The following is a 27,191-nucleotide window of genomic DNA, read 5'->3' as shown; positions in this document are numbered from 1 at the left end:
TACTACTCACTGTTCCCACTGTTCCCCGTCTGCCATCTGATGATCCGATCGAGGCTGTGATCCAGTCCAGACTTTTATGATTAGAATAGTCTATCCACGAGGAGGGAGGGACTCGAGGGAGGGAAAAGGGAGTTTGGGTGACCGTTTGAATGTTCTGTGGATCGCCCCAGGACTAGACCAAGGTAGTAAAGTACGTAGTTAGGTTCAAAGGTTGATTGGTATCTAGTAGTTTCATCCCCTGGGTTTTTTCGCTTCTTCGTCTGGGTCTTCTCTTCCAATGGTTTGGGCAGCGGTGGCCATGGAATCATGGAATTTATTTCCATTCTCGTAGTATATTGTCATTCTTACTGTAAGGTTAAATTCTTATCATCAGTAGGTGTGAAGCTTAGATACCGAGATACCTGTACGCCTGGAATTTAAGGTGCAAACTGGTGGATTCCTGAGTTATTTAGATGACACAACTAGATATTATTCTTCCAGATCCATCACCATCATCACCACTATGATCATCGTCGTCAGCGTCATACACCAGAATTAAAAATATAATGTTGATCCTTAAAATTAATGGATCAAAATCCCTGTGGATGGATTTGTTTGCATCGACATACTCCAATCGTCTCCGAACTCTCCAATTGCTCGGCAGTTAACCCCCCCTCGAACTGCCTATTTCCCCCGCCTCTGACCTGGAGCCAGCGGGATCCACGAGGCTGTGAGTGCCATTTCCAATCACGTTCAGAATTCAGAATTTAGAATTTAGATACAGACCGATAACCGACATGACATGCCACGGTGACACAGATACGCCGTTTAGCTACCTTGGTTAAGAATGGGGTTTGAAACATGCACCCCGCTATCAATGCTTCTAGCCCTGCATTTCGATTCTGGATAACAGTGCTAGATCCAACACAAGATGGGCAGCATCCAGACCTGGGAGCAAACAGTGACTGAGAAACGCTCCTTACGAGATCGGACTCTAGAGCCATATATGACCATCGATATTGAACAGCGCCCGCCTCGAATTCACAATGTGCATCACCGTACCTGCATACATGACGATCCTACCATCCAGGAGATTACCGACATTGACAGCGTCCCTATCCTCCTCGATCGTATAGAACGGGGCCAATATACTGCGGAACAGGTCAGCCTTGCTTATATCAAAAGGTAAACTTCAACGAAGAAGCCCCTGCGTCTAGGAAGGATAGACTGATCACTAGTATTCATCAGAGCCACAATTGCGCATCAACTTGTGAGTTTACGTTGTGCTCGAAGAGTTTATAGTGATGTCGAGCTTACGTCGCATCATTAGATCAACTGCCTGACAGAAGTTGTTTTCGAAGATGCACTTGAACAAGCTAGACGGCTGGACCAGCTGTTTAGAGAAAAAGGTCAACTCGCGGGCCCGCTTCACGGCATTCCGGTCACTCTCAAGGATCAATTCAATATCAAAGGAGTTGATACGACTTTAGGCTACGTAGGCCGTTCGTTTGCTCCAGCTTCCGAGGATGCAGTGCTTGTTGAGATGTTGAAAGGCATGGGTGCTGTTATCCTCGCAAAGACAAACCTGCCGCAGAGCATTATGGTCCGTATCTCGCTGGGACCATGGCCAAATGTGCGAGTGAACTAACCTTTTCTTCAGTGGGCCGAAACTGAGAACCCGCTCTGGGGTCTAACGGTCAACCCACGAAATCCTCTTTTCACTCCTGGTGGTTCGACAGGGGGTGAAGGAGCTTTACTGGCTCTGCATGGCTCAATTCTGGGGTTCGGAACAGATATTGGAGGAAGTATCAGGATCCCGCAGAGTATCAACGGTCTGTACGGCTTCAAACCAAGTGTATGTTCTACGAGCATTGATACCGATTAAGGGTCAAGTCTGATTCTATTATAGAGCAGCCGATTTCCTTACTACGGCGTCCCGGTCTCAAATACGGTTTGCACCAAAATTCCCATCCCGGTCAACAGATTGGATATGCAGGGATCCAATTGCCACAAGAGTCAAGTTCTCGGAGTTCTGCGTGACCGAGGGTCAAGAACATGTTCCCTCGTCTATAGGACCTATGACAAGAGACCTCTCGTCACTCTCTTATGTATGTCGCATATTTGCAAAAGCTAAACCGTGGACCTTGGACCCTAAATGCGCTCCTCTCCCGTGGAACGAGGATAGCTTTCGAGATGCGCTATCCAGGCCTCTCGTCGTCGGTCTGATTCTGGATGATGGAGTTGTGAAAACACACCCCCCTGTCCAGAGAGCCCTCCGAGAGCTATCCACTAAATTAGAATCTCAGGGCCATGAGGTCGTGGTCTGGGACGCATCGGATCATTTCGACTATATCAAACTCATGGATCAATACTATACCGCTGACGGATGCGAGGATATTCGGCGCGACGTAGAGGTCGCCGGGGAGCCTTTTATCCCTCACGTCGAAGCTCTGATCAACCGCGGGGAGGCAATCTCTGTCTATGAATACTGGCAACTGAACAAGCAAAAGACTACACTTCAAAAGAGATACCTTGATAAGTGGAATGCCGTACAGTCCCCGTCAGGGAAGCCAGTCGATATTCTCCTTGGTCCAACGATGCCACATGCGGCCGTCCCCCACCGCAGTGTGCGTTGGGTAGGCTACACCAAGATCTGGAATCTGCTTGACTATCCCGCAGTCACCTTTGCTGTCGATCAAGTGAGAGCAGATAGAGATCGATTGCCAGGCGAGCTCTATCGCCCCAGAAATGAACTCGACGAGTGGAATTGGGGCCTCTATGACCCGCTGACGATGGACGGCCACCCGATAAATCTTCAGATTGTTGGTAAAAAACTTGAAGATGAGAAGGTATTAGGAGCGGCAACGGTCATAGAGAAGATCTGGAGGGCAGCCAAACCATAGCGATCTTATCTAGCTTATATCCATAGGACGTATGTTCCTTAACTCAAATGGCGACTGGATAGATATACACCTCTTGTAAGCATCATCCCTCCAGTCCAGTACTCTCTTACAAACCGATTTCAACTATAGAGAGGCTGGATTCTTTAAATTTTGCTCCGACATGCGCTTTTGACTCCCATGACCTTCAAATTGGAGTCGTGCTGCTCCCTTCTCCATCTCTTCCCCTCACGACAGCTGGGCAAGTGTCGTTTGCTTACAGCCAGGCCACCCCCGCCCTTGGCTATCTGCGCCTGCATATGCGGATCAAGAGGGGAAATGACCAATCCAAGACTTTTCCTTTCGAGCTGCATAGATAGTTGCACTTTGATGCAGGTGGACTCGAATCTAGAGGCCTCACCTACCCCTCAATCGAACGTCTGCCAAAAAAAATGGTAGGTCGTACGTCCAGGGTCAATGGGCTGATAAACACCAGGATACAAACGATACAGATTGATTCCTTATCTTGTCCTATCATAGATCTGACTGTTTCTCCAATGTGGCTGACCTGATATCAAGCCAGGTGGAGCAGGCTCGCCATACATATACTGGCGCAAACTTGATCGCCCAAGTCGTCTCCATTATAATTCTCTTTTGGCAAAATCTCAGTAGCCAAATGGGCATTATGGGCAAGAAACGTGTCTTGGTCGCCTACGGAGTGGATATTGATGCTGTCGCGGGTTGGCTGGGGTCCTACGGTGGTGAGGACAGCTCGAACGATATCAGTCGAGGTGAAATACTGCGCATACACTCAAACAAGATAAAGTAGTTCTTACTGACTACTCTCATAGGACTCTGGGCGGGTCATGTGGGAACCCCGCGTCTCTTGAAGCTCTTCGAGAAATATAACATCAAAACCACATGGTTCATCCCGGGCCACTCCCTGGAGACCTTCCCTGAAGAATGCGCCCAAGTGAGAGACGCAGGCCACGAGATCGGCTTACACGGCTACAGCCATGAGAATCCCAGCGACATGACCCCCGAGCAGCAAAAGGACGTTTTGGACAAGACGTACCGCATGCTGACCGACTTCTGCGGCAAACCGCCCCGAGGCATCGTGGCGCCCTGGTGGGAGACGAGCAAGGAGATGGCGGATCTCCTGCTTGCGTACGGGATCGAATACGACCACTCCATGTCCCATCATGACTGCCAGATGTACTGGCTTCGGACAGGGGACACTTGGACCAAGATCGACTATAGCCAGAAGGCGGTGACATGGATGAAGCCGCTGGTCCGCGGCCAGGATACTGGGCTCGTGGAAATCCCAGGAAATTGGTACATTGATGACTTGCCCCCCATGATGTTCATCAAGAACGCGCCCAACAGTCATGGTTGGGTGAATCCGAGGGACATCGAGGATATTTGGAAGGTCTGTTTACCTGTGACCCAGCCCAGTCTAGGTTGTCACTATCCGCGCGAGCTGAACTAATACCTGTTCCAGGACCATTTTGACTACTTCTACCGCGAGTATGACAGCTTTGTCTTCCCGATGACGATCCACCCCGATGTTTCAGGACGGCCCCATGTCCTTCTCATGCATGAGAGGTAAGTCTGCTGCTGCGTAAGTCTATGCGATGTTTCCCAGGCCGACTAGAGTACAGGATCATCGAGCATATCAACAAACACGAGGGTGTGGAATGGGTGACGTTTGAGCAAATGTGCGATGACTTTAAGAAAAACAACAGGCCACCTGAGGGTGCCAAAATGCCGGTTACACCGGTTCTGGGGTAGAGCTGGTATCCGGCCGGAGCTACTTGATGCTCGTAGTCCTCTAGGGGATCCGCAATAAGCTGGCGTATCCGTAAGTCACCAGTCTGGGTTGAGAACTGCTAGTGTATTCAGCACTCGGTGCTTAATTGACGCATATCAAAATCTAATTGGATTCAAATTGTGGAAAAATAGAATGCCATGTGAAGATTCTTGTGGATGCATAATTTCAAACGCGCCAGTTCAGCTCGTTGCAATAAAGAAAGGAGTTCAGACTTCTCGGCCGTTGAAACGCCGTGACACCGTATACATGTCCTATGCAAATGCTTTTCGCGGATATCTAGGCATTCGGAGGCTCAAACAGTTGGGGCTTCATGTTGATTTTGCAAAGCTTGGATACGCAGCCACTCAATTGAAGGAGCGATTGCACGCCGTCGAGAATGCGCATATGTGTGAATCCGATCTCCCTAATGAATTCCAGCTTTGAATGCTCTGACAAAGTCGGAATTGTCTTGGTGACTCGGAACATGGTGCTGATGATATCATGAGATGAGTAACCGAGATCCCTAAGAGTTATCAGTATATCGGTGACGAAGCAATAATCGAACGCATAATGCGCATACCATAACTCGTTCAGTGTTTCTAGCGCAGCGTCGACCTTTCCTTCCCAGCATGCCTTGATCATAGCTTGGACCTTGATCGGATGTGGGCTGTCGACCACACGAAAGACATTATCTCCACTGACCAGACCGAAACCTGACCATGTGCTCTGCAGGTTATTGATAGCCTGACGCATATCTCCCTCAGCACTGAAAACCAAGGCAGCGATCCCATCTTCCGTGTGTTCCACCTTCTCGGCATCGCATATCTGTTTCAACCGTTTCACCACCTGTGCGTCTGTCAATCGGGCGTAGCGCAGGATAGCGCATCGAGACTGAATGGGCTCAATGATCTTATTTGACTGGTTGCAAGCAAAAGCGAACCGTGTTGTAGAAGAGTAGATCTCCATCGTCCGTCGTAATGCCTGCTGCGCGCCAGGGGTCATGCTGGAAATGGTCAGCGACTATCTGTATATATTCTTAATTCTCGGATCACACCTATCCGCTTCATCAAGAATAACAATCTTGTGACGGCCCGGTGGGAGCGTCACCTTCTTCTGGGCAAAACCTTTGATTCGACTCCTGACAACATCGATACCTAAGCAGATCGTCAGACTGGATCTGAATCGGCTTACTCAAAGCAGCATACCTCGCTCGTCACTAGCATTCAGTTCCAAGACCGCCTCCTTATAAGCCTCTCCTAGTAGTTGCCTAGCCAAGCACAGAATCGAGGTAGTCTTTCCGATACCAGGCATGCCCGAAATGATAACGTGGGGCATGTTGCCATCTTTGGCTATAATCTTCAGTCGCTCAATTGTCTCTGTATTGCCGACGACATCATCGAGGAAGATGGGACGATATTTCTCCACCCTAAAAAGTCATCTATTAGATATCGTCAAGTATAACATTGTGGTCCTGGTTACAAACCAGGGTAGTTCATAATCGGGGGGAGCTCCCGCCGTAACAGCTTTGAGGCTATTTCGAGAAGCACTTGCTGAGGATTCTGCTTGCACCATTGCGAAGAGTTAAATGCAGGAATAGTGAGGTATATTAGGAGTTCCTGCAGGTTTTTATAATGCGAAACAATAGGCAGGTTATCTGTTAAGCGATCTGGTTTTCGGAAAGACGCGAAGGTTGGAGACGCGTCGGGATGGACCAAATTGGGCTTAATTGGGACTCCGGATCAATTCCGCCCTTTCATCTCCACCCACTGCCACCAGCATTGGCTACTTATTGTTATGCCTCAGGATTCATCTTATTGTTCCAGGATCATTCTTTTGCTACAGCCTCGACTAGCTTGAATTGTCTTGACACTCATTTCAGAGCCGCATCTAATTCAATTACGTCACATTACAAGCATCTATCCTTGGGCCAAAAAGTAGTCAACAAGCATCACAGTTTCTCCTCAGCTTCTGGCAGCACATCGGCCTTGCTAGGTGCTTTCTCAATCAACCTAAGACCTGTTCCTGCAGATCGCCCGCCAGGATGGGCACAACCTCCGTCAGACGCAATCTCTTCCACCATAACCTCAGCAGACGTCCGGTCTCTGCTACGCCTGGGTCGATGCCAAGCGGCAGAAGCAATGGGATTTCGGGCCCTCCCTCTCACATGCTACAGCCCTCTTCCGAGTCAATGGGCCCCTCTGTGACTTCTGGTTCCTTGGACAACGGAGATATCGTGGTCAGGGACAAGAACGGTGGTTACAAGCTTGACATTCCTGTCCTCCCGCCTGCCATTACCAGTGAAAATGGCGACGGGATGGACGGTTTGGATGAGGGTGGATCTAGCGGGGGAGCAGGAGCTACGGCTGTCGATTCAACTAGCCAAACTGAGATCAGCGGGCGAGAAAAAGAAAGTACGTTGGCAGGCTAGAGAAACGATTGGTGGTCTGAATGAAGGAGCTGACGTGACTGGCCTGTCGAAGAGATCGAGGCAAGTCTAGCAGAATTGATGTATCGAAACCGAAACAGACAAATGAGCAACGAACCAGCCGGTAAGTGCATGCGAATAGTGGGTCCAACGTGGTCCTCTGCAATCCTCTGCTTTCATACTGTTTGTATCAAAGCACTAATAATCGACAGAGATCCTCAATCTCATCCATCAAAGTCTCCGAAGTAGAGTAGCAGCGCTCGAGGAAGACAATTGGATGTATGAACCAGAAGTAGATCCACGTGCCTAAAGTCAGCTTACAGCATCCGGGTCAAGCCAAGTACCACTGGATAATCACGCTTTAATTATCTATCTGGTATCTACTTGGTTAGTATGTTCAACATATATCACGCAGAAGCCGTGGCCTGGTTCATCTAATCGAGCTCCATGCTGGCCGGCGGCGCCTCCACGGTCTTCGACTGACTCCGTCCCTGGGGTGCCCTCCTACTTCCGCCCTGGTTCTGACCTCCGAACAGCATACTGCCCATCATATCCAGAAGTGGGTTACCTTGTCTTGGAACGTTGATCGCGAAGTATTGCTCGCCTATATGTGACAAAGCATCATCCCAGATCCCTACTTCTTGGATCTGCGATGCATAATGAGCAGTCAACTGCTTGAAAAGGTCTGCGCTGCCTCGCTGGATGGTGAGAAGCAGCATGCTTATGAAGTTCAGCAAAGGCAGAGACGGGAAAACCCGAACATCGGAGCTGGCGCTGCTGACTTCTTGTACGCCAAGGGACGCATTTGAGGAAGAGAGCCTTGAGGTGAAGATGAGGAAGGCCTTGTTGGCGTTGCGGAGGTTCCCCACTAACAAATAAGGAAAGACAGCACGCGAGGCGTAGATAGCCGCCGTATGGGGCTCGTCGTTCGTGTACCACTCGTACTCGAGTTTCGCGAGTGTCTCGGCGGATTCGGAGGTTCCAAGGATGAGATGCTTCTCGGCGTCATATGGCTCATTGTCTGGCAAAATAGTCAATGCGTTGTAAAGTCACGGTCACAAATGGCCAACGAACCTTCAGCGTATACCGAACCAGCTGCATGGTGCAGCTCCGCATCTCCTCTCTCCACAGGACCGAACCGTCCGCTCCAGCCGATCATCTCCTGAATGAATCTCTTCCTCGTGGGCTCTTCCGACGGGAATTCACGCAGAAGCTCGATTAAGCGCTCTATCATGGAGAAGCATCGTTAGCCGATTCGATCTCAGAAAGCCCAATATGCTTAACCCATCAGCTAGCCGCTGGTTCCATGTAGATTTCACTCGGAAAGTCTTCCATCCATAAAGAGATGGCATGTAATGTTCAATAGACAAGATCAAACTCACTCTTTCGGGCTCGACCCTCCGCATCATCATCTCCTCCAGTAATCCCCCATCCCGCCTTGGTGTACACCTCGTCTACCAGCATTATAGCCAGGTCTCCCCCACTCGCAGAAGCGCCCTGCTGAGATCCAGCTCTCAGAAGAGCAGTCGCACCGCCAGCCAATATTTCAGCAGCGGCCTCATAATTGGATTGTTTGATGTATCGCGCAGCGATGACACGGAGTTGTTGGTGAGCTTCGTAGTAAGCACCGGAGGCAATTCTGCAGGTGAGAACCGAAGTTAATATCCTTTATTCTTTTCTTGAGAGCTTGGAAAATAAGACACCATTGTCGTAGGTCAAAGCTCGGGGCAAACTTACTTCTCGCGCTGCCGAGCAATCGTCTTGTCGATGCGTGAAGTCATCTCGGAAGTGCCCACAAGTGACTGGGGACTGACTGTGGGAACCACAAATTCAGGGGAGTTGCGTCGAGGGTGTAAATAAGCTGGTTTTCAATTTATTGTAAACAAACAAGTTTGTAGAGGGATTCAAGCCTAGGTGGATAACAAGACAAGATCAGGGAGCGGACGGACGACTGTCGAGAACTTTTGGTGGGGAACTTCCCTGGTGTCTTCCAGAACCGCGGAGCTTCTCCAGATACAGACCCCTTGTTACTTCGGCGGAAAATATTCCAACCCAGCAAGCTTGACGCGCATCGATTCATTGAGGTGTAATTGCTTCTCGTTTGAGCATCTGTCAGCGCACCTAGGAGATCATATGTACTGGCGTCTTGCTCTACCTAACATTCCGTATTGGTCGCAAGAAGCCTATATAGATGCCAGAGCTTCAGATAGCTTTCCCTTGGAGCATCACTTGATTTTCTTTTAACAATAGGCCCGATATAGGCCCGATACGCATCAAGTGAAGAAGCTATGGATGGAGGTGCATTTGACATCCAGCCAATTGGCCGCTTCTATGGCGCCAATACCACAATCCGACGTCCAAAGGTATGTCCTTTTCAGTGTTAATACAAGACAAAGACTTGAAAATAACCTGAAAACAAGGAGATCACTTGCTTCTCATATGATGATGAGCATAATTTCCACCTCGGGGATTCATCCCTGCGGTACTATTATACGCCGCGGCTCCCCGCGGACTTGAATCGTGGCTTCGACACTTTCCAGAAGCTAGATGATACTGCCGATGAGCATCTAGACGCTTTGCTAGAGACCATTATGGCTCTGGAAAAAGAGACTGGAAAGCGATGCGAAGCGGATATCATCACATGGAGAGGCATGATGACGAAGGTAAGTCGCGCAAGTCTCATTTCATCGGGAAAGTGGCTAATACTGATACTATCGCCTCCTTCTAGATTTTGACTGCTCCTTTTGACAATCTCAACGGGTATGTCGACGGCATATATGCAATGCCTTCACCTTACTGATCTGACGGTTAGTTTCGAGATGAATGCGACTTGTTTCCAGGTAGGGGGTGTCCAAGCTCGTTGATACGTGGTTTACATTTTAACCGCGCAGATGCAGGGTACCATGTGTGTATATCATTCTAAATCTTCGTTAATTCTGCGATGCTAATGAGGAATAGTTTCATTGAGGAGAACAACGTCTATAAAAACCAGCAAAAGCAGATCCAGCAGAATCAAAGAATGCCCCCGGGAATGGCTTCCCAGGATCTGATGGCATACTGGGGTACGGTTACCGCTTCATGAACTATTTGACAAGAAGCTGAGATTGCAAGCTCAGGTTACAAATTTGAAACCCTATGTTTGCTTCAGCAGCCATGGGATCCAACGCCTCGGGCTGAGATCGAGGGTCGCGAAGACCTCGTTGTCAACAACAATGCACAATACTGCTCTGTTGTTCGAACAGGCATAGGGAGTACCCGTTTGATTATTGGTGGTGAAGTTGATGCTGGTATGCTCTCCTCACTCTAGATGCATGCTTCTGGCGATTCTTAGGGGTCGTATTAAAGCCTATGCTGATGCTGGTGTGCTAGTGTGGGACTGCAAACCCGACCGCAAGGAAGACCCCATCAATTGGGTAGAGCTTAAGACTTCGGCAGAGATCAGGAACGATCGTGACATGATCAAGTATGAGAGAAAGCTCCTGAAGTTCTGGGCACAGTCGTTCCTCCTTGGCGTCCCCAAGATCATTGTTGGTTTTCGCGACCATCACGGTATAGTTCATCGTTTGGAAGAGCTTGAAACGGCCAGTATACCAAATAAGGTAAAGAAGCTTGGCCGGGGTACGTGGGATGGCAACATTTGCATAAACTTCGCGGCTGCATTCCTTGAATGTAAGTCTCAGCAGTGCACTAGAATGCCCCTTTTTATGTCCCTTGAGCTAATGGGTTGAAAGGGCTCAAATCCACAGTTAAAGAGGGAGGAACGTGGCGAATCCGTAAGCTGGAGAAGTCTTCGCTTATTCAGGTGTTCAAGGTTGAGGAGACTGGGACAGGCGACATCATCTCCACGTCGTTTCTGGATTGGCGAGCACGCTCATGATAGGTGGAGGCTGGCACCTACAAACTGTCTGACTGGGGGAACCTTGCACTTCAAATGGTTCGAAATGCAACAGACCGCGGCAGGCGCGAAAATCTGTCTGCCGGTTCGACCAAAGCAATTAGAGTGGCTCGCCGGCTTCGGTTCAGGCTATGATGGAAGTAATGCATTTGAGCTGCCTGATACCGTGGTAAGCCCTCAATGTGAACAGCCTGACCACAGCACTGGCTTTTGAAGCCGGTATCCGGGTCTTGAAGTCCTGTCGTGCCGTTGCATTTGATGGGTGAATATTGCCAGGCCGGACAGATATAACACGACTACAACATGCTCGAGGATCGACGCGAAAAGGTGACAATCATCGCCATCTCGTACCAAGCTGAGAGGCTCTATTTGCCTACGCCAGTGTGTCCGCAAGGTGATGTAGTGCCACCCTCGCATGGCCAGCTGCCATGATACGGGAGACTTGAATTGTTGGGCAAAGGGTGGTATTCAACCACAGTACGACTCGAGGCACTATGTATAATTTCTCATATAATGGATACTGGAAATCTAAGTTGAAGAGGGTTGCTCTGACTGCCAGAGGAAAGCAACCAATGGGATTTTTTCGTGAGCCGAACACATGTCTATTTTCTACTGCGGCGTTGAAGGCTGCTCAGTAGGAGTTGGATCGTCACGGTTTTCAACACCTAAGGTCTGCCGATTGCGCAAATATTCCTGGCGCTCTGCTGTTTTTGCTGCATTCTTGATTGCCCTCTTGTGGGCGCGCCCGTTCAGATGAATATTCCACTGATCTTCGGTCGCCATCGTTCTACTGCAGATCTCACATGTAAAAGTCTGAAGCACGTCGCCGCGCTGCGTCTGCGCCTGAGCCTCCCGTGCGCCCAGTGTTTCTCTTGCCATGTCCGAGAGAGATTTAGGATCCGGTCTGGGTTCGTCGTTGAGCAGCGCCTGAGTCAGGCGCTCAGACGGTTCGGTAACACACCTCTGCCAGTCTTCAACGTTTGTACTGTCCAGAAGATACAAGTTATCTGTCGCACTGGCGTCAGCGAGCGCCTTCCAAAGCTTGTTCCGTATCCATTTGATCTGGGATGTCGCATATTGACGTGTTGCGATTTTCACCAGCTCGATGGACGACTGTTTGAGTGCTTCAAGCCCTCCTTCACTCAATTCACCGTTTTCCAAGGCGTCAAAGTAGGGTGCTAATTCCTTGAACCCGATGGAGACCCAGACTCCTCTTGTTTGATCAACAGTAATGCCTTGCCGCTTTTTGTCCCGAAGATAAGCCCACATTCTCTGGGCCTCTGCCATCAACCCTTGCTCCACCATAGAATCTACACGTTTGGCAAGACGGTAGTTCAATGTCTCTTTCTCTGAATGCACCCAGAATATCAGTGTCGGGTAACGGAGCTGTCCTATACCCGGGGAAGACTCTCCATTTGTCTCCGTCGCATATTTCTGACGCTTCTGCTCCGCGTAAATCTCGGAGGCCGGCTTGCCGGTCTGAAAGTAAATCTCCAAGGACCGTCGGATTTTGCGCACGTCGTTTGGATGCCATCGACTGGCGATAACGGGATCGACTTCCTTTAATTTCTGAAAGACCACCTCTGGCGGCGCATCAAGGATGGGCCACTTTGCGGACGTAGGCTCGGTCTCCTCATGGAAATGTGCGTCATCATTGTCGCTTGAAAAGAGGCTCTCCTCGACCAGCTGATCCTTGAAGAGTACCGTTTGTGTGTAGTAGTGCGTTCCTCCGACCAGAATGGGAAGCTTCCCTCGGGAGTGTATGTCCTTTATTAGTCGCAGGCATTCCCTTTTGAAATGACCTATGCGCCACGGCTCTTCTTCAAAATCGACACAACTGATCAAGTGATGTGGGATGCCGTTCCGTTCCTCGATTGGTATCTGATTCGTGATGATGGGTAGGCCACGGTACATTTGCATAGCGTCGCCATTTATGATTTCACCGTTGAAACGGGTGGCTAAATCCACTGCAAGCTATCTACAGCCGTCAGCAGAAAGAACTTCTCCAATGGTTCCTCTCCTTCCTGTCTCCCTCACCTTGGATTTGCCGGTGCCCGTGGCACCGACGACGGCAATGAGGGGCTCCATGGTCAATGGGCGTTTGATGCGCCAGAAAGAGCGGAGAAAGTTGAGCATGGGAGAGCCACATGGAGGATTCTTGTCATTACGAGTCCATTTTCCCCTGACTATAATACAAAGCAGATGCTTTAGCGGTCAAAGGCGTTGTAGTCTCGATCAAGCACGGGAAAAGAAAAGTGCGCGCAAATGTATACATGCCGATATTACCTCATCGGTCTCCGCTTCAACATGAGATTCGGCTTCTCATCATGAAGTACTTGATTGATATATACCAATATAGCTCAATTGTGACGGACTTTATGAGAAGCTGATGACTATCCAACTAATCCTCTTCAATGGCCAGTCTGTCCAGCGTTAATATTCAAGAAATGCTCAGAAAGGACGGGAATTCCGTCACTATATAAGCTTTTGTATTGCAATATCTAGCACATACGACCATAGGGTGTGGAAAACAGGGCTTCCCGTCCGCTCAGCCGTACTTAAGCCACACGCCGGCCGGTTAGTAGTTGGGTGGGTGACCACCAGCGAATCCCGGCTGTTGTATGTTTTTGAACTTTTTTATTTTGCTTCTTTTATATATGTGTTGCTTGCCGCCGTGTCCTGAGTCACAGCCAAAGAATATAAATAATCGATTGATAGAAATCCTTCAACTACTCCGAGAGTCCACCGCGACTCAAAGTCAAACTTCATTTCCGGACAGAATGGCGTAAGTAGGAGATCACATGACATTCGTCGTCCTCACTCCGATGCTACCTACCTCACCGACTAGTGGCAATCGAGTCATAAGCACGTTTCTAGTACAAGTCCTATTTGCAATCTGTTGTGGTCACTCTCTTATTCAAAATTAACAAGCGAATAGGTTTATGAACCGCTTGCCATTTAGAAGTAGTAAGTGTTCTTCATATCAGGATAACACTTTCTTAACCTCCGCCGTAGTTCCTCCTCGTCCAAACATGGCAGACTCGGACAATCATACAGGTCCTTCAATCAATGTGAATGGCCTGAGTTATAAGTTCCAGGATGGTTCTTCAGGCTTGACGAATGTGTCTCTCAGTCTCCCGGCAGGCAGCCGGACATTGCTCATTGGAGGTGATTTGGTTCCCCTCCAGCCTAGATGAGTCATGACCGATTGCTAACGCCGTTGTAGCGAATGGAGCGGGCAAGACGACTCTCCTGCGCTTGCTGGCAGGCAAGCGCTTGGCCCCGACAGACACAATTTCTGTTGGTGGCAAGGACCCCTTCAAGCACGGCCTCGAAGGGGTGACTTACCTGGGTGTCGAATGGGTTCTGAACAGCATTGTCCGAACGGACATCGACGTCCCCACGCTTTTAGCATCTGTGGGTGGAGACGCCTATCCCGAGCGTAGGGATGAGCTGGTTGAGATTCTCGACATTGACCTCCGATGGCGTATGCACGCCGTGTCGGATGGTGAGCGCCGCCGTGTGCAGCTGGCGATGGGTCTGCTGCGCCCTTGGCAGGTGCTTCTTTTGGACGAAATCACTGTGGACCTCGACTTGCTTTCCAGGAGTAACTTCCTCTCCTTCCTCAAGCGGGAGACAGAGACAAGACCCTGCACGATCGTCTATGCCACTCACATCCTGGATAATCTGTCGCAGTGGCCCACCCATCTCGTGCATATGCACCTCGGAAACGTCAGGCAATGGGGCCCCATGGAAAAATTCAAGAGCGAGGTCACCGAGACATCAGAGAACAGTCTACTCGGTGAGCTTGTGCTCAAGTGGCTTAAGGAGGACCTGTCGGCCAGAGGACCGAGGAACGGGCAATCCAGCCAGAGCAAGACCTACGGGTCACTGGACGGACTTGGGGGATATGGGCTGGAGAAGCCAACCTGATCAGACTCTCCCTCCATCCGGAGCGTCTGATTCTCTCTTGGCTGTCTAATTTTCTGGGATGCTACTTTTTCTTCAACAAACATTCTGTTCAACCACAATAGCATGGCGGCGGTTTACGGCTTGGTTTAGGGACGATAAAGGTCAGGCATCATTCAACATTTTAGAGCTATTCAACACCCATGACGTGAGCTCATAATTGCGTTTTTTTTTGGTACTTCTTTCGTTGTGTATATATACATGGCATTTCATGAAAGCATGTCAGAAATAGCATATACGCGCACCGAGGAATCCTCACTTGCTACAGCAAGCTCAAATCTGCTCTCAGTATCTCTAACATCCTTCCGATGGGACGGTCGCCATGATAATTGGGTGATCGCTCTAGAGGGAGATACCGATCTATCAACTGTACCAATGTGTCTCGCCTCGAGACCGTCGACCGTCACCTGGTAGATCGATAGTTTTCCACTTTCTTCGCCCGTTGCAAGGAAGAAGGAAGCGTCAAATACACTTGGAAGGATCGAAACAGCTGTGACTGAGTTTTCTAGGGAGATAGTGGTCTTGCACGCGAACGAATCCTCGACCTTCTCCCATAGTTTCACAGATTTGTCTCGGCCAGCCGTCGTGAAGACAGGGTTCGCCGCTTGGGGAGCCCATGCCGCATCTAGAATCATTCTAGAATGGCCCTTGGGGTTCGATGTCAGAAGCGAGAATGAAGAAGGATCTTGCCCATTTCGTAGGAAGACAGCCCACTGCCGATCTCGCCCAACACTGAGAAGGTATTGGTCATCACTCGAAAAACACAGACTTGTGATAGTCAAAGAATGCGCTTTCAGGGAAGGTCGAATTTCACGCCAGTCAGAAGTGTCGTACAGCCGTATCACCGCATGGTCTATTGAGCTTGCTTTACAAGCAGTCGCAACCAGCGTGCGTTCATGATTCACGGCCACGGCTGATATCTCGTAACCATGACCATAGAGCTTCTCGTGCTCGGGCCACAGTGTATAACGAGCCAACTGGTCTTCCAGCGGTGGATGGTACAGGTTCGATATCATTGCCTGGCTCGCTTGGACCTGCCGCGCCCCCGCAGCACTCTCTTCGTCTACCTCCAGTGGGATTTCCTCGCCCACGGCCTGGTTAGACAAGCCGAGAACTGGAATCTGTGCTGTATCTGGAAGCTCTTCGTCCGTTCCTGGTTTAAATTCGGCCAGCTTCTCCAGTAGTTGAGCGATGGGTCTCGGCTCGTTGAACACCCGTAAAAGCTTTTCGTCAGCGCCTGATACAAAGCGCGCGGGTCCCAAAGTATCAATGCAGTTCAGATCGTAACCATGAATCTGTGGTCTTGAAAACTCATGCCACGACGTCAGTCCCTCACGTGACCACTCTGCATGCAGGCGAGTAGTCTGGTCTGCGCTGGTGGAAAGCAAATACCCTCCGGTTGGTTCCCACTGCACACCGTTCACAGAACGCACATGGCCCGTAATCCCCAGTGCCTGCAGCCACATGTCGGAGTCGGCATCATACCTCCATGCCCTCCAGCTACCTGTTCGGCCCAGACTCACGACTTGCCTTCCGTCCGGAGACCAAAGACCAATCCAAAAGCCGCCAGTGCTTCCTGTAGCTGTGGTAGATCCTTTTTGGACGCTAATTTCTCCCATCCTCTCTGCGGAGAGCCATACTCCGGATACTGGATCCTGCTCCCAGATTGTCAAAGTATTGTCTGCAGAAGCAGAAAGCAGCTGTTGGCGTTCCGTGCTTGGGTTCCAACAGGTCGTGTAAATCCAATCCTCATTTCCAAACAGAAGAGCTTCGAAAGTGACCGAATATTTGGATCCGGCTGCTTCGAATTGATGAGCTTTATTGGATAAAGTCGTTTCAAGTCCGCCGAGTATAGGATCTGCATCATCTGCTAGCGCCGACTTGGTGGCCTCTCCTCGTTGAAGCCTCCACAACCGGATATATTTATCTTGACTGGCTGAGGAGAGCAGTAGGTCCCCGGACTTGCTTTGTTTATCCTCGGTGAAGGAGAGGGAACGTACCCATGCCTCATGGCCTGAAAGAGTCGCAGAGAGTCTAAAGCTTGCACCAGCGAATATGTTTTCGGAAACATAAATCTGAACATTATTCATCGTACCGGCGACTGCCAATACCACGGGTTTGTCTTTCGATTCTGTTGACAGCGGCTTCAATGATAATGCCAGCGGGAAGAAGCGAGGTTTCATCGTAAGATCCTGAAATAGATCGGCCTTTATTACGGTTTTCTGCGTGTCGATCTTCCAGATCTTGACGGTACCATCTGCGGCTCCAGATGCGACGATAGCGACGCCATCAGCAACGGCAATCGTATTTATTGAGCCTGTATGTCCCTTAAGAGTATGTGCATGGGTGAATTTGGTGGGGTCGACTGCATCAGCCCGCCATATCCGAATCGTTTGGTCAATGGAGCCGGTAAGAAGCAGCTTCGTACCAGTGGCGGGACATGTGTAGAATCTGACCGCACTGACTTTGTCGGTATGGCCAACGAGGAGGGCATAAACCCCGCACTGAGAGGCATCCTAGACAGGCAACAGCAGTATTAGTCCGGTTGCGTCGAGACCAATTGAGGCACTGAGGAAGCTCATACCCTTGGATCCCATAAGGCCACATTGTTATCTGCACCAAAGGCGAGCACACCTAACTGCACATCCCAGTCTGCGGCGGCCGGATGCCTGTTCCCCCAACACTGATGTATTCTGTCGTGATTGACACCATGAATGCGCCGGACAATGATCGCCAATTAGTGGTCTAAGTTGGTATAGAAGTGCAGCGACAAAGTCCAACTATGGACACGGGCAGAGAGGCGCTATCTTTCGATTGCTGAGGAGAGAATGGATCGATGACCACTTTTTGTGCTCGGAATTTAAGCTTATCGATAAGCGCGGCCATCGCAGAGCTGCCCCTCTCCGTTTGCATTTTCCTCCTACTCGTATGTCTTCGGTCAACGCGACTCCTCGACTATTCCTGAATCAATATTTGACGGCCACATTTTCTCCGGCCGTGGGTCCATTCTGAAGCAGTCATGGCTGACCCTTCTGCCGTGAAAGGCGGTGCCGATAGCATCACCATTACTGTTGAGTTCACGTTAGACCGTCCTTGAATGCATTGCTTTCACCTCAATGCCTGCTGACTCCCATTCGTACAGTGGTGGTCTGGAGATTCTCTTCTCCAATGAGCGAAAACATCATATCACGCTACCCGCTCAAGTAGATGACGGTGGCCGGCCAACCATCGCTTACTTATTACGATATCTGGTTGACAATGTTATGAAGGATCAAAGGAAAGAGCTATTTATAATGGAAGACAATGTGTATGCCGCGAATGGGGCCCCCATGAATCAGTGGCAAGGCTGACAGAAAGTGGTAGACGACCTGGTATCCTCGTCCTTATCAACGATGCCGACTGGGAACTGGAAGGCGAAGAGAAATACGAGCTCCAGTCAGGGGACAATATTGTATTCGTCTCAACACTTCACGGAGGATAGATCCGCCTGGAAGCCTACATGCGCTCTATAAGAATCATCATTTCCATGCACTCGACATGATCTAAGGTCAATTGTATACCGCGCAGCATTTGAGTCCAGACCGAACATACGATCAGACAACATCGTCCACATGCTGTTGCGATATCCTCTCCGGCTCACGAGGAGTTCGAAGGCCGCTTTGTGGTGTTGAAAATCCATCCTTGGGACTGCCTATTCCTCCAACCAAGGGAGACGGCACCCCACTGGGAGGTACCGGAATCTTGATATCTTGCGGAGAGCCAGGTATAATTTCTTTTGGCAAATCAGGGATGTGTATTCTGCGCGCCTCGTTTTGGTAGCTTTCCGGGATAATCTGCACGAAGTGGTTTTAGTCGGTTGCTCTTTAGGTTAGGGCGTTGAATGTATCCTTACTTCGATGATTTCATCACGTGGAAACTCCAAGAACGGAATATCAGCAGCATTGCACGCCATGAGGTAACCATAGAGGACTCTTAGTACGCTTTCATGAGCTATGATGAGAAGATCCTTCTGCTCCCGTTCAAGTTCCAAAATGATGGGTTCGAGTCGCACCGCAAGGTCATGGTAGGACTGTCATAGTCGTAAGCTCGGCTGGTCAACGTCAGATTTGAAGCGTAAATTGAGCTTACCTCCGCTCGCGGGTACCGATGGTGGTAAGGATCGAGCTCATGCTTAGCCACCTCGTCCGGGTACTCTTCGCGAATTCTTCGCTCAGACATTTTCTCGCAAACACCAGGGTTCAGTTGGCTCATTTGTGAGCGTTGCCGGACTTTGTACCCCTTTTCATATAAATATTTCGCTGTCTCAACCGTCCTGCGTCTCGTGGATGTCCAAACAGTTAGTGGTTTGAGTTCATAATCCGTCTCTCCTCGGTCAATCATGGCCTGTCTTTCAGATTCCCTATGCTGCAGGAGACGTTCAGTCATTTTCTTTGCGTAGTCCTCTCCCTGCTCAGACAGAGACGCATCGGCTTTATAGGAATCTGCCTCCAACGAAACACCGGCCTAATGAAGATTTAGTGTCTGAAGAATCCATTCACCCAGAACTCCACTTACTCGTGCAAAGTACGTATGCCTGGACTTGATGTGAAGGTTGAGAAGATAGAATACAATTCGGTTAGATAGATAACCGAAACTTTTATTGTTGACAATCAGTCTTTCTCCCGCGTTTATCATCTGTACTTCAATTAGTATCTAAGCTGGCATGCCTTTCCGCAAATGGATACCTTGATGTAATTCAAATCTTTCTCCTCCATGGTTTGAAATTGAGGGATTCTGGCAGATATCCTGGTCAAGTAGTGTTTCACCGCATCCTCTGATGACCAGCCAACATACTGAAAGAGTTAAGCCATTTTGATCAGACACATGCTAGGAGGGCCTACTTACGTCGGGGGATGAGATCTTGACTCTGCGAACATTCTCCTCGATAATGCGCTCGTCATCGCACCATGATTCGATGAAAAGCGTCTGCGCGTGTTTTGACCGTTAGAACAATCCAACACACAAATAGTATGGTGAGATGAGATGTCTTGATACTTTCATACCTCAATATCTTGTTTGGCAAACTCCTTCGCGAGCGATCGTCGGCCAGAAGCTAAAGGATTGACGGCATCATAGATCGCAATTTGGCCATTTTCGAAATTCAGGTACTGGTATATGTCTTCACGACACCTTTTCATGATCTTTTGCCTCAATAGAACCGATGATGCAGATGCTGTATTCAATTAGCGGGACGAAACGACGTCAAGGATATAGATATCTACTGGTGCGAGTGTAGTGCGGAACGTGCCATGTAGCAAGAAGAACAAAAATGAAACCGGTGGAGAAACTCGAATCACTCACCATTGACAAAAAAGTAGTCATCTGGGATGTCTTGACCAACGGGGATCGTGGCTCGTCTATAATCTCCAAGGTGGAAGATCCTGGTTTTTACACCTAGCCTGCAATTCCCTTAGCGAAGACAGCATGACCGATTCGACAAGAATACCAACCATCGAAGGTAGCGCGCCAATGCTACTGAAATATGTCTGAAATACAACATGAACAGTCAGTTACTTGACTAGCTCGATTCTCGTCAAGATGGTGAAACGAACGTCTTGCCCCTCGCTGGTAAGCCTACAGTAATAATTACAATCCTTCCAGAATGGAAAAGTCGACCAGACTCCGTGCTATACAGCTGAGCTGGTGCCAAATCGGCCTTCTCTGGCAAATCATGAATGGCATCAACGAATGTCGATGATTTCCTTCGGAACCGAGGGGAATTGGCCACGATTTCAGCCGTTCTGAACAATGTTAGATTTGAACAGTCTGATACAGCAAAATGGAGGGTATGCCCAGAGGAGGGGATATGATTCGTTTCTTGACCAAGCTTGAACCGGACCGCTTTGGCGGCCCGGACTATTCAGTGCATTGATGTAAGGGAATAATAACAATCCTTACAGTAGTGTATCCATCTTAAAAGACAGGTTTCAGACACTGAGCTCTGACTGAGAAACGATCCAAAAGATATATCTCGCGAACAAATTGCAGGCGAGGAAGTATCCGTCAGACAGGAGATATTCACCAAGGCTAAGTGCCAAGGCACCTTCGGAGTTGGGAGCTTCGGACAGATGACGAGGAAAGGCAAAGGTAAAATGGAAAAGAAAAAGAGAAAGAGACAATGATAATAATAAGATAAAAAGGGAAGAAAGGAAAATAGATTGCAATAGGTTCCTGCGAGCTCCAGTAATGATTAGAGGTTGGCAAAAGACGTCTTGTTGGCGATAGCGAATTGTGCCTATGGCAGGCGTCCAATATACAGCCCAATGCTGGTTTTGGTGCAGTGAGTGTAATGTACCTTCGGGGGTACACGGTACACTTGATCAACTTCGGCAGTGCTTCTTAGAAATTGCGCATAAAACTTTTTGAATCTTTCTCGCAAGCTAGATGTTTTCTGCCGAATAGAGGCTACAGTAGCTACCAGTGACCCTTCATCTAACTTACCAATCTGCAATTATATCATCATCATCAAAGCCCCAATGTACCATTCCCAGTTAAGCCCGAAGCGGCATAGTGTCGAGTCCTGTGACTTCGGGACTCTGTATGTGCCAAAGACGCATGCCGGGGCGGAAAAGCAAATGTCGCTTTTTTTCCCGTCAGAGGCTGCTTGGGAAGATCAATTAACAATTGTTGCGCTGCGACTCTTCCACTTACCTCTCAATCCCCTAGAGCTGGTTAGACGCAGCCTGCTATCATTTCAGTTACTCGGCAACTACTAGCGAAGTTGCCTTCGTCACGTTCTAAGTGCAATCTCGGGGCTGGTCTCAGATCTCGTCTTTCCTCATCTCATCGACAGCGAGAAGGAAAGACGTCCCTCGAGCCCGCGTGACGGTCAACCTCATTACCTGATCATCCTCTTATCACACCAGTTCACTTGCACAGACAATCACAATGGCCGACTTTTTAGCCCTTCCTTCTTTCCTTGCGGAGAATTCCGCTGCCATCGCCCTCAAAGATGCATACAACTCGTTCTCCGAGCGAAGGGCGGCCCTCGGCCTGTCCAACCCAGGAACTGTGGATAACATTGCCAGGGAAGTGCAGAAGGAGGTCCTTCTGTCTAACTTTATGTTCAGTGGTCTCCGTGCAGACCTGACAAAGGTTTTCGGCATGTCTCCCCTGTTCCGTGTCTCGCACGCCTTCTCCATGGGCGGGTCTGGCAACCTGCCTCCATATGCCTTCTCGGCCATGTACGGAACTCCTAAGGTATGCATCATCGCTTAATCGATGAAATGGGCTCCTTGAATTTTGCCAACTTCGGTTACTAAACTCTCATCTCGGCAGGTTTTCATGCAAGGTAACTTCGGGAGCGATGGCGCTCTCGCCGCTGTTTTCAACTACCGATGGAATCCCAAGCTGGTCACCAAGACCAACACTCAGATCATGGCCGGTGCTAGCCAGGGCCTCCTGCAAATCGATAACGACTATACCGGTGATGACTTCTCCGCATCTATTAAGGCCTTCAACCCATCCTGTCTGGACGGTGGCCTTACTGGAATCTTTGTCGGAAGCTATCTTCAGTCCATCACTCCCAGCCTTGCCCTTGGATTCGAAGCGATCTGGCAGCGCCAAGCTATGAACGCCCGCCCAGAGACTGCCCTTTCCTACTGTGCGAGATACAAGGCAAACGACTGGATTGCCAGTGCCCAGCTGCAGGCTCAGGGCGTTTTCACTGCCTCCTACTGGAGAAAGCTCTCTGAGCGTGTTGAGGCTGGTGTTGACATGAACCTTCAGTTTGCTCCTAATGCTGCTGCTGCTTTGATGGGGGGCCCTAGCAGAGACGGTACCACCTCTATTGGAGCCAAGTACGACTTCCGGGCTTCGACATTCCGTGCCCAGGTTGACAGCGCTGGTAAGGTCAGCTGCTTGCTGGAGAAGCGGATAGCCATGCCCATCTCTCTTACTTTTGCTGGCGAAATTGACCAGGCTAAGGTGAGTTGTCTGTCTTTATACAACCTTTGTGTGTACGATGGGTTCAAATGGTTACTGATTCGTATCGCATTGTAGCAATCGGCCAAGCTTGGTCTTGCTGTGTCCCTCGAGATCGCTGGCGAGGAATTGATGGAGCAGCAGGAGAAGATCGAGGCTCAGGGCATGATCCCTCCTCCTTTCTAAACCCTCCCTGAAGCATAGCTGGAGCTAATCATACCCGCTTGCTTGTGGGAAACTGGAGCTTTTTTTTGGCTGCTCCGCCATCCAGCTTGAATTATTTCTCCACTATCTGTTTTATTAGATCTTCTCTCTCCACGTGTACGTCTGGAAGATGGTGTATCACCTCGGTTACGCCCTTGAACGCGATTTGCTGGTGCAGGAAGGCGGTCGTTTGGCGCCAGGGAAACCAATTTTTGTATAGATCCATCTTCGATTTATTGGGGAGTCTCCTATTATTTCTCTTCCGACTTCCGCGTCATGGCTTCATCTGTGAGACTGTTGTTCCTTTTTCTTGTCCTTATTGGTACCACGTTTATTTGTGATGGGCGATGCTGGCTTGTCGACGGGACTGCAGAGCATGGAATGCATGGAAGCGATGGCAGGAAGCTGTTATGTTCATGACATCTTAGAGGGATCAATGTAAAACAATTTAAGTTTCCTAGCAGTTGGACTTTTGGAGACGGGTATGTGGACACAAGATCAACGAACACCGCAGTTGTCATTGGATATCAAGCCACATAGATAGGCACTTCTCGAGAGGGACAAGAGAGGATTCAGTGGCTCAGAATAGAGGCCATGCCCGGCACCAATGCAGCTTTAGTCGTCCAATGCAAACCGTCAATTGTTCAATTCACTTCCCTCTGAAACCTTACAAAGTACTCTCTCAACAACCCGCGGATGGCATCGAGCATATACGTAATATCTACATACCTATCACGAGATTTGACTAGGCTAGTCACTGGCTCGCGCAGTACGCTGACTACTGATTTACCCAGATACTCTGGAAATAGGTACACAATGGATGATACCGTGAGAACGCAGCTCCTGAACGTACCTGTATAACTCCAACCCACATAGGTGAGCTTGTTGGTCCACTTAGGCTCGCTAAAAAGGTCGTTTGCGCAGAGGCTCGACAGTCACTCCTTTCTCAGGCCCCACGTCTGTTACCTTAATTACACATTCGTATCAGGGTTCCTCCTGGAAGTATCTATAGAGTATGCGGATTGTTAGAGAGGCAAAATGCTCGATAGTAGTACGCAGTTAGGTCGAGCTTCGAGAGCGATTAGGCCCATCTTCTGTGGCGACTTTTGGGCCACCCCCAACTTGAAGTCGCGAGGTTGGGCGATGGTGAAGACAAGATAATCAATTTCGAGTCTTTTAAAGAGTCCCTGAATCCCTGCAGATACCTATTCTGATTTGCGGTATATCCACGGTCCTAACGCCCAAGTAAATTGTCTCAGCCCCACCGTGACATCATTTTCCCCCGGTTAAATTATCTCTTGAACTTTTAGAGTAGCAGAGAGGTAGATAGAGGACAGTAGTGTCAGGCGAGGTGGGTATCTTTTACTGTTTTGCATTGATACTATAGCAATGGTCATTATTGTCAGTAGAATAGGGTCATAATCGAAGGATAAGGCAGGTAGTTGTTCGGTATCAGCTCCGTACTTGGTGCATGTATATCTGTCTTTCGTCTTTCCTTGCGAGTAGATTAACTCAGTCAAATCTACCAACCTAAGTGAAGCGAGAATACATGAACGTCGTATATAGCAAAGAGATCGCCAGTATATTAGACTAAGCGGATACCCAGAGGGGACTCTAAGAAGCACTGTTGCAGTCGACCAAGCAGTTCTGGTTGAGGATGAGGTCTACGACTTGATTCCTGCAGCAGTATATCTAAGATAAGTAGTCAAGACGGAAAAGATATGAAATTCAAACATTGTCTGTTCGACTCTTTGAGATATGGATGGTTCAGGGTCAAGGGCAGCTGCCTGTCAATGTCAGAACATCCCTCCTGGTCTCACATATACTTGAACCGGTACGATTTGATTTGCAGCAGGACCTCTCTATGGATTGGTTTAGGGCCATGCTACTTGACGACCGTCTTGTTCATCCACTTTTCGCACACTGTTCGCAATACTACAAATCCCAGATATATAAAACTATTCTCAATGAGCGATTTTGTAGCATTGATTCCATTCCTAGCAACCAGAGATCATGATATGCATCGTCTTCTCACAGGATCGCAGCCCCTACCACCCAAGAAGTTAGTGCCATGCAAGCCTCAGTCACCTGAGAACAAATTCGGAATCGGAAAATTGACCCAACAGACCATGATCTGCTGACCGCACCAAGAGCGCTAGTACTTACATGACCTTCTCAGTACCCACAGCCTGGTTCAAATGCTGGAATGCGGTGCCTGGTACCATGGAATAGGAAATTATCGACATACATGACCGGCACCGACAGAGGATCTATCATGGAGGCATTTAGGGAGGGTACAGGCAAGTACCTACCTAAGGTAGGTAAGGTACTTTGCAACCGATATTGTATTGGTAATTCTCGGAGTACTCACACCACAATACCCAGTGCACTGCTCGCCTATCTGTGTTGATTGCAATATATGCAATCTCCCTCAAGACAATCCCCTTGAAGCTTGCCTCGTTTGATCTATATTTGTAAGAACCGAGACTGCGGCGTTCTGATTTCCTGCCAATTGAGATCAAGTGGTGTTTAGTTGGAGCCTCGTGATGCCCACCATCCTTGAAGCGAAACAGGTCACCTAACCAAAACCATCAGGATCCGAAGGGATATACTAACGTAATTCAAGCATGATAATTCAATAATGGCCGTAATGCCACATATACATTAGGCCGAATCATAGAATCCGAAAACACGGACCGGAATAGCACTATTAGAAGTAGTAGACAACATCAATGGCATGCCCAGTCCGTTCGCAGATCCAATCCAGGTTTAGTGACATTCATGGGGAAAAGCCGAGCAGATTTCGTATTCTCATATGTCCAAAGACTCAACAAAGTCCCAAATGCCCATGTCATAAGGGGGTCCCTAAGACTGCTGTCATGAACGGGCTGATTCATGACGATCGGGGGCAATTCGGTGCCAGCGGCCGATTGTTCAGATCCATGTTATGGGATGCCGAAAAAAAGGATAAAATCACACCGGTCTTGGCCCATCGCGTCGGACTATCTAATCTTGACAAGTATCTATCTATGCCGCGGATATAAACAGGCAATGCGTGTCACAGTCGTGCTTCAAGACACAACAGAAAGGTGGCGCAGTTTGTCAAACTTGGCTTGTATGCTAAATCCCGACTCCAAGGAGCTTCTGGTCACTTGACAAGCAGATAATTTCACCGTGGACCGGGGCATGATCGCAAACTGCCTACGTATGGTACCTGTCAGTACCCCTCGAGTCAGCAGGTGGTCTGAATCATCAAGGTAGCTAAGGTAATATAGTAAGTAGAGATCTAGATCCTGGACGGCGCAAGTATGCGGCGGCTCGAGATTGTACCAATTCTGTTACTTTCATACGTCGGGTGAGTGGGCAGCAGAAAAGGTAGCCAATCAGGTGGATTCCAGTGAAAATCATGGCTGGTCACTTGACACCAGCGGACCAGACACATGGCGCCTGGTGCCTCTCCTCTTACCTAAGCTCCCGGTAAGTAGGTTAGGTCACTCACAGCTTGGTAAGGTATGTACTCTGAAATGATGACCCAGTAACCCCCGTACACAAATACTAAAATGATAATCTCAACTTATGACCAACATATCCACCAAGTTGAGTGGCCAAAGTTGCCCTGATTCATGAACGTCGCATTTTCTCCTTAGAATGGTCCAGTGATACACTTTACATATGAAATCTATCGTCATAATTGCGTTGTTATGGTGCTATCTGATATAGTATTTGTAAAGTTGCTTCTTTTCCCCTTCTTTGCTCTTAAACATTGCGTTTATTTATAGTCAACGAGTAGCGACACCCCTAGAAATACAGAACACTTGAGAGTCTCTAAATCAAGGACAGAGGATCTACGCCTAAAGTGCCATAGTGCGCCATGTGATCAGACTTTGTCCATCTGCTTAGCTTCCACGGAGCATGATAGTGATCCATGACTAGTTAATCTAGCAGTTGATCCAGTTATATAAGGAATACCCTCTCAGATGCATGAATTCTCGAATCCGTATTATAAGAATGCAATCATCCTTTCCTAAAGTCCAGTATCCGAATTGAAGAGAAGGAAGCAATTCAATC

The 27,191-nt window shown here is 48.9% G+C and overlaps 12 protein-coding genes across 12 annotated transcripts, besides 2 other annotated features; 7 read left to right on the top strand and 5 right to left on the bottom strand.

Annotated features, from left to right (window-relative positions):
• Positions 1-513: 513 nt before the first annotated feature.
• P174DRAFT_511490 (amidase) lies at positions 514-2,882 on the top strand (the record flags this gene model as incomplete). The annotated part of the gene is made up of 7 exons (XM_024831794.1): positions 514-710; positions 764-1,164; positions 1,228-1,249; positions 1,310-1,582; positions 1,640-1,834; positions 1,889-1,930; positions 2,025-2,882. Exons 2-7 carry the CDS (start codon positions 911-913, stop codon positions 2,880-2,882), a joined length of 1,644 nt encoding a protein of 547 aa, XP_024684388.1. The 5' UTR covers positions 514-710; positions 764-910.
• Positions 2,883-3,284: 402 nt separating this feature from the next.
• P174DRAFT_440405 (polysaccharide deacetylase family protein) lies at positions 3,285-4,897 on the top strand. The gene is made up of 4 exons (XM_024827043.1): positions 3,285-3,649; positions 3,710-4,287; positions 4,360-4,463; positions 4,520-4,897. Exons 1-4 carry the CDS (start codon positions 3,535-3,537, stop codon positions 4,647-4,649), a joined length of 927 nt encoding a protein of 308 aa, XP_024684387.1. The 5' UTR covers positions 3,285-3,534; the 3' UTR covers positions 4,650-4,897.
• A 68-nt stretch (positions 4,898-4,965) lies between these two features.
• P174DRAFT_459294 (replication factor C subunit 4) lies at positions 4,966-6,240 on the bottom strand (the record flags this gene model as incomplete). Its single annotated transcript, XM_024829752.1, has 5 exons — positions 4,966-5,191; positions 5,249-5,671; positions 5,723-5,822; positions 5,874-6,094; positions 6,152-6,240. The coding sequence occupies 5 exons, from the start codon at positions 6,238-6,240 to the stop codon at positions 4,966-4,968; spliced, it is 1,059 nt and encodes a 352-aa protein (XP_024684386.1).
• Positions 6,241-6,440: 200 nt separating this feature from the next.
• On the top strand, positions 6,441-7,465 carry P174DRAFT_145315 (uncharacterized protein). Its single transcript, XM_024821143.1, has 3 exons — positions 6,441-7,079; positions 7,149-7,217; positions 7,306-7,465. The coding sequence occupies exons 1-3, from the start codon at positions 6,710-6,712 to the stop codon at positions 7,401-7,403; spliced, it is 537 nt and encodes a 178-aa protein (XP_024684385.1). The 5' UTR covers positions 6,441-6,709; the 3' UTR covers positions 7,404-7,465.
• P174DRAFT_440400 (protein GET4) lies at positions 7,456-9,192 on the bottom strand. Its single transcript, XM_024827042.1, has 4 exons — positions 8,831-9,192; positions 8,476-8,732; positions 8,168-8,320; positions 7,456-8,114 (listed from the first exon to the last, which is right to left on the bottom strand). The coding sequence occupies exons 1-4, from the start codon at positions 8,872-8,874 to the stop codon at positions 7,528-7,530; spliced, it is 1,041 nt and encodes a 346-aa protein (XP_024684384.1). The 5' UTR covers positions 8,875-9,192; the 3' UTR covers positions 7,456-7,527.
• A 189-nt stretch (positions 9,193-9,381) lies between these two features.
• Positions 9,382-10,970, top strand: P174DRAFT_368663 (DXO/RAI1 family decapping nuclease; the record flags this gene model as incomplete). The annotated part of the gene is made up of 8 exons (XM_024822235.1): positions 9,382-9,456; positions 9,514-9,756; positions 9,822-9,853; positions 9,906-9,942; positions 10,062-10,155; positions 10,210-10,380; positions 10,463-10,762; positions 10,825-10,970. The coding sequence occupies 8 exons, from the start codon at positions 9,382-9,384 to the stop codon at positions 10,968-10,970; spliced, it is 1,098 nt and encodes a 365-aa protein (XP_024684383.1).
• Positions 10,971-11,597: 627 nt separating this feature from the next.
• On the bottom strand, positions 11,598-13,438 carry P174DRAFT_387489 (tRNA dimethylallyltransferase; the record flags this gene model as incomplete). The annotated part of the gene is made up of 2 exons (XM_024823361.1): positions 13,026-13,438; positions 11,598-12,962 (listed from the first exon to the last, which is right to left on the bottom strand). Exons 1-2 carry the CDS (start codon positions 13,122-13,124, stop codon positions 11,598-11,600), a joined length of 1,464 nt encoding a protein of 487 aa, XP_024684382.1. The 5' UTR covers positions 13,125-13,438.
• Positions 13,439-13,489: 51 nt separating this feature from the next.
• Positions 13,490-13,565: a sequence feature (Protein overlapping with rRNA (P174DRAFT_366768, PKX95786.1) was converted to a misc_feature.).
• A 27-nt stretch (positions 13,566-13,592) lies between these two features.
• Positions 13,593-13,777: a sequence feature (Protein overlapping with rRNA (P174DRAFT_366768, PKX95786.1) was converted to a misc_feature.).
• A 243-nt stretch (positions 13,778-14,020) lies between these two features.
• On the top strand, positions 14,021-14,921 carry P174DRAFT_368931 (putative ABC transporter; the record flags this gene model as incomplete). Its single annotated transcript, XM_024822256.1, has 2 exons — positions 14,021-14,156; positions 14,215-14,921. The coding sequence occupies 2 exons, from the start codon at positions 14,021-14,023 to the stop codon at positions 14,919-14,921; spliced, it is 843 nt and encodes a 280-aa protein (XP_024684380.1).
• A 147-nt stretch (positions 14,922-15,068) lies between these two features.
• Positions 15,069-17,558, bottom strand: P174DRAFT_145487 (Elongator subunit ELP2). The gene has a single exon (XM_024821144.1). It carries the CDS (start codon positions 17,138-17,140, stop codon positions 15,167-15,169), a length of 1,974 nt encoding a protein of 657 aa, XP_024684379.1. The 5' UTR covers positions 17,141-17,558; the 3' UTR covers positions 15,069-15,166.
• A 1-nt stretch (position 17,559) lies between these two features.
• On the top strand, positions 17,560-18,813 carry P174DRAFT_387483 (ubiquitin-related modifier 1). The gene is made up of 3 exons (XM_024823360.1): positions 17,560-18,038; positions 18,100-18,264; positions 18,321-18,813. The coding sequence occupies exons 1-3, from the start codon at positions 17,977-17,979 to the stop codon at positions 18,436-18,438; spliced, it is 345 nt and encodes a 114-aa protein (XP_024684378.1). The 5' UTR covers positions 17,560-17,976; the 3' UTR covers positions 18,439-18,813.
• On the bottom strand, positions 18,429-21,177 carry P174DRAFT_145305 (bifunctional fructose-2,6-bisphosphate 2-phosphatase/6-phosphofructo-2-kinase). Its single transcript, XM_024821142.1, has 11 exons — positions 20,895-21,177; positions 20,549-20,737; positions 20,447-20,482; positions 20,298-20,395; positions 20,000-20,169; positions 19,842-19,922; positions 19,682-19,789; positions 19,512-19,631; positions 19,086-19,460; positions 18,850-19,026; positions 18,429-18,790 (listed from the first exon to the last, which is right to left on the bottom strand). Exons 1-11 carry the CDS (start codon positions 20,906-20,908, stop codon positions 18,551-18,553), a joined length of 1,608 nt encoding a protein of 535 aa, XP_024684377.1. The 5' UTR covers positions 20,909-21,177; the 3' UTR covers positions 18,429-18,550.
• A 707-nt stretch (positions 21,178-21,884) lies between these two features.
• On the top strand, positions 21,885-23,105 carry tom40 (TOM complex pore protein TOM40; the record flags this gene model as incomplete). The annotated part of the gene is made up of 3 exons (XM_024825611.1): positions 21,885-22,196; positions 22,275-22,922; positions 22,998-23,105. The coding sequence occupies 3 exons, from the start codon at positions 21,885-21,887 to the stop codon at positions 23,103-23,105; spliced, it is 1,068 nt and encodes a 355-aa protein (XP_024684376.1).
• Positions 23,106-27,191: the final 4,086 nt, after the last annotated feature.

This window comes from Aspergillus novofumigatus (genome assembly GCF_002847465.1).
Source record: "Aspergillus novofumigatus IBT 16806 chromosome Unknown P174scaffold_3, whole genome shotgun sequence".
Classification (NCBI taxonomy): domain Eukaryota; kingdom Fungi; phylum Ascomycota; class Eurotiomycetes; order Eurotiales; family Aspergillaceae; genus Aspergillus; species Aspergillus novofumigatus.
Note: the sequence above shows the minus strand (reverse complement) of the source record. Positions and strands in the feature narration are given on the sequence as shown.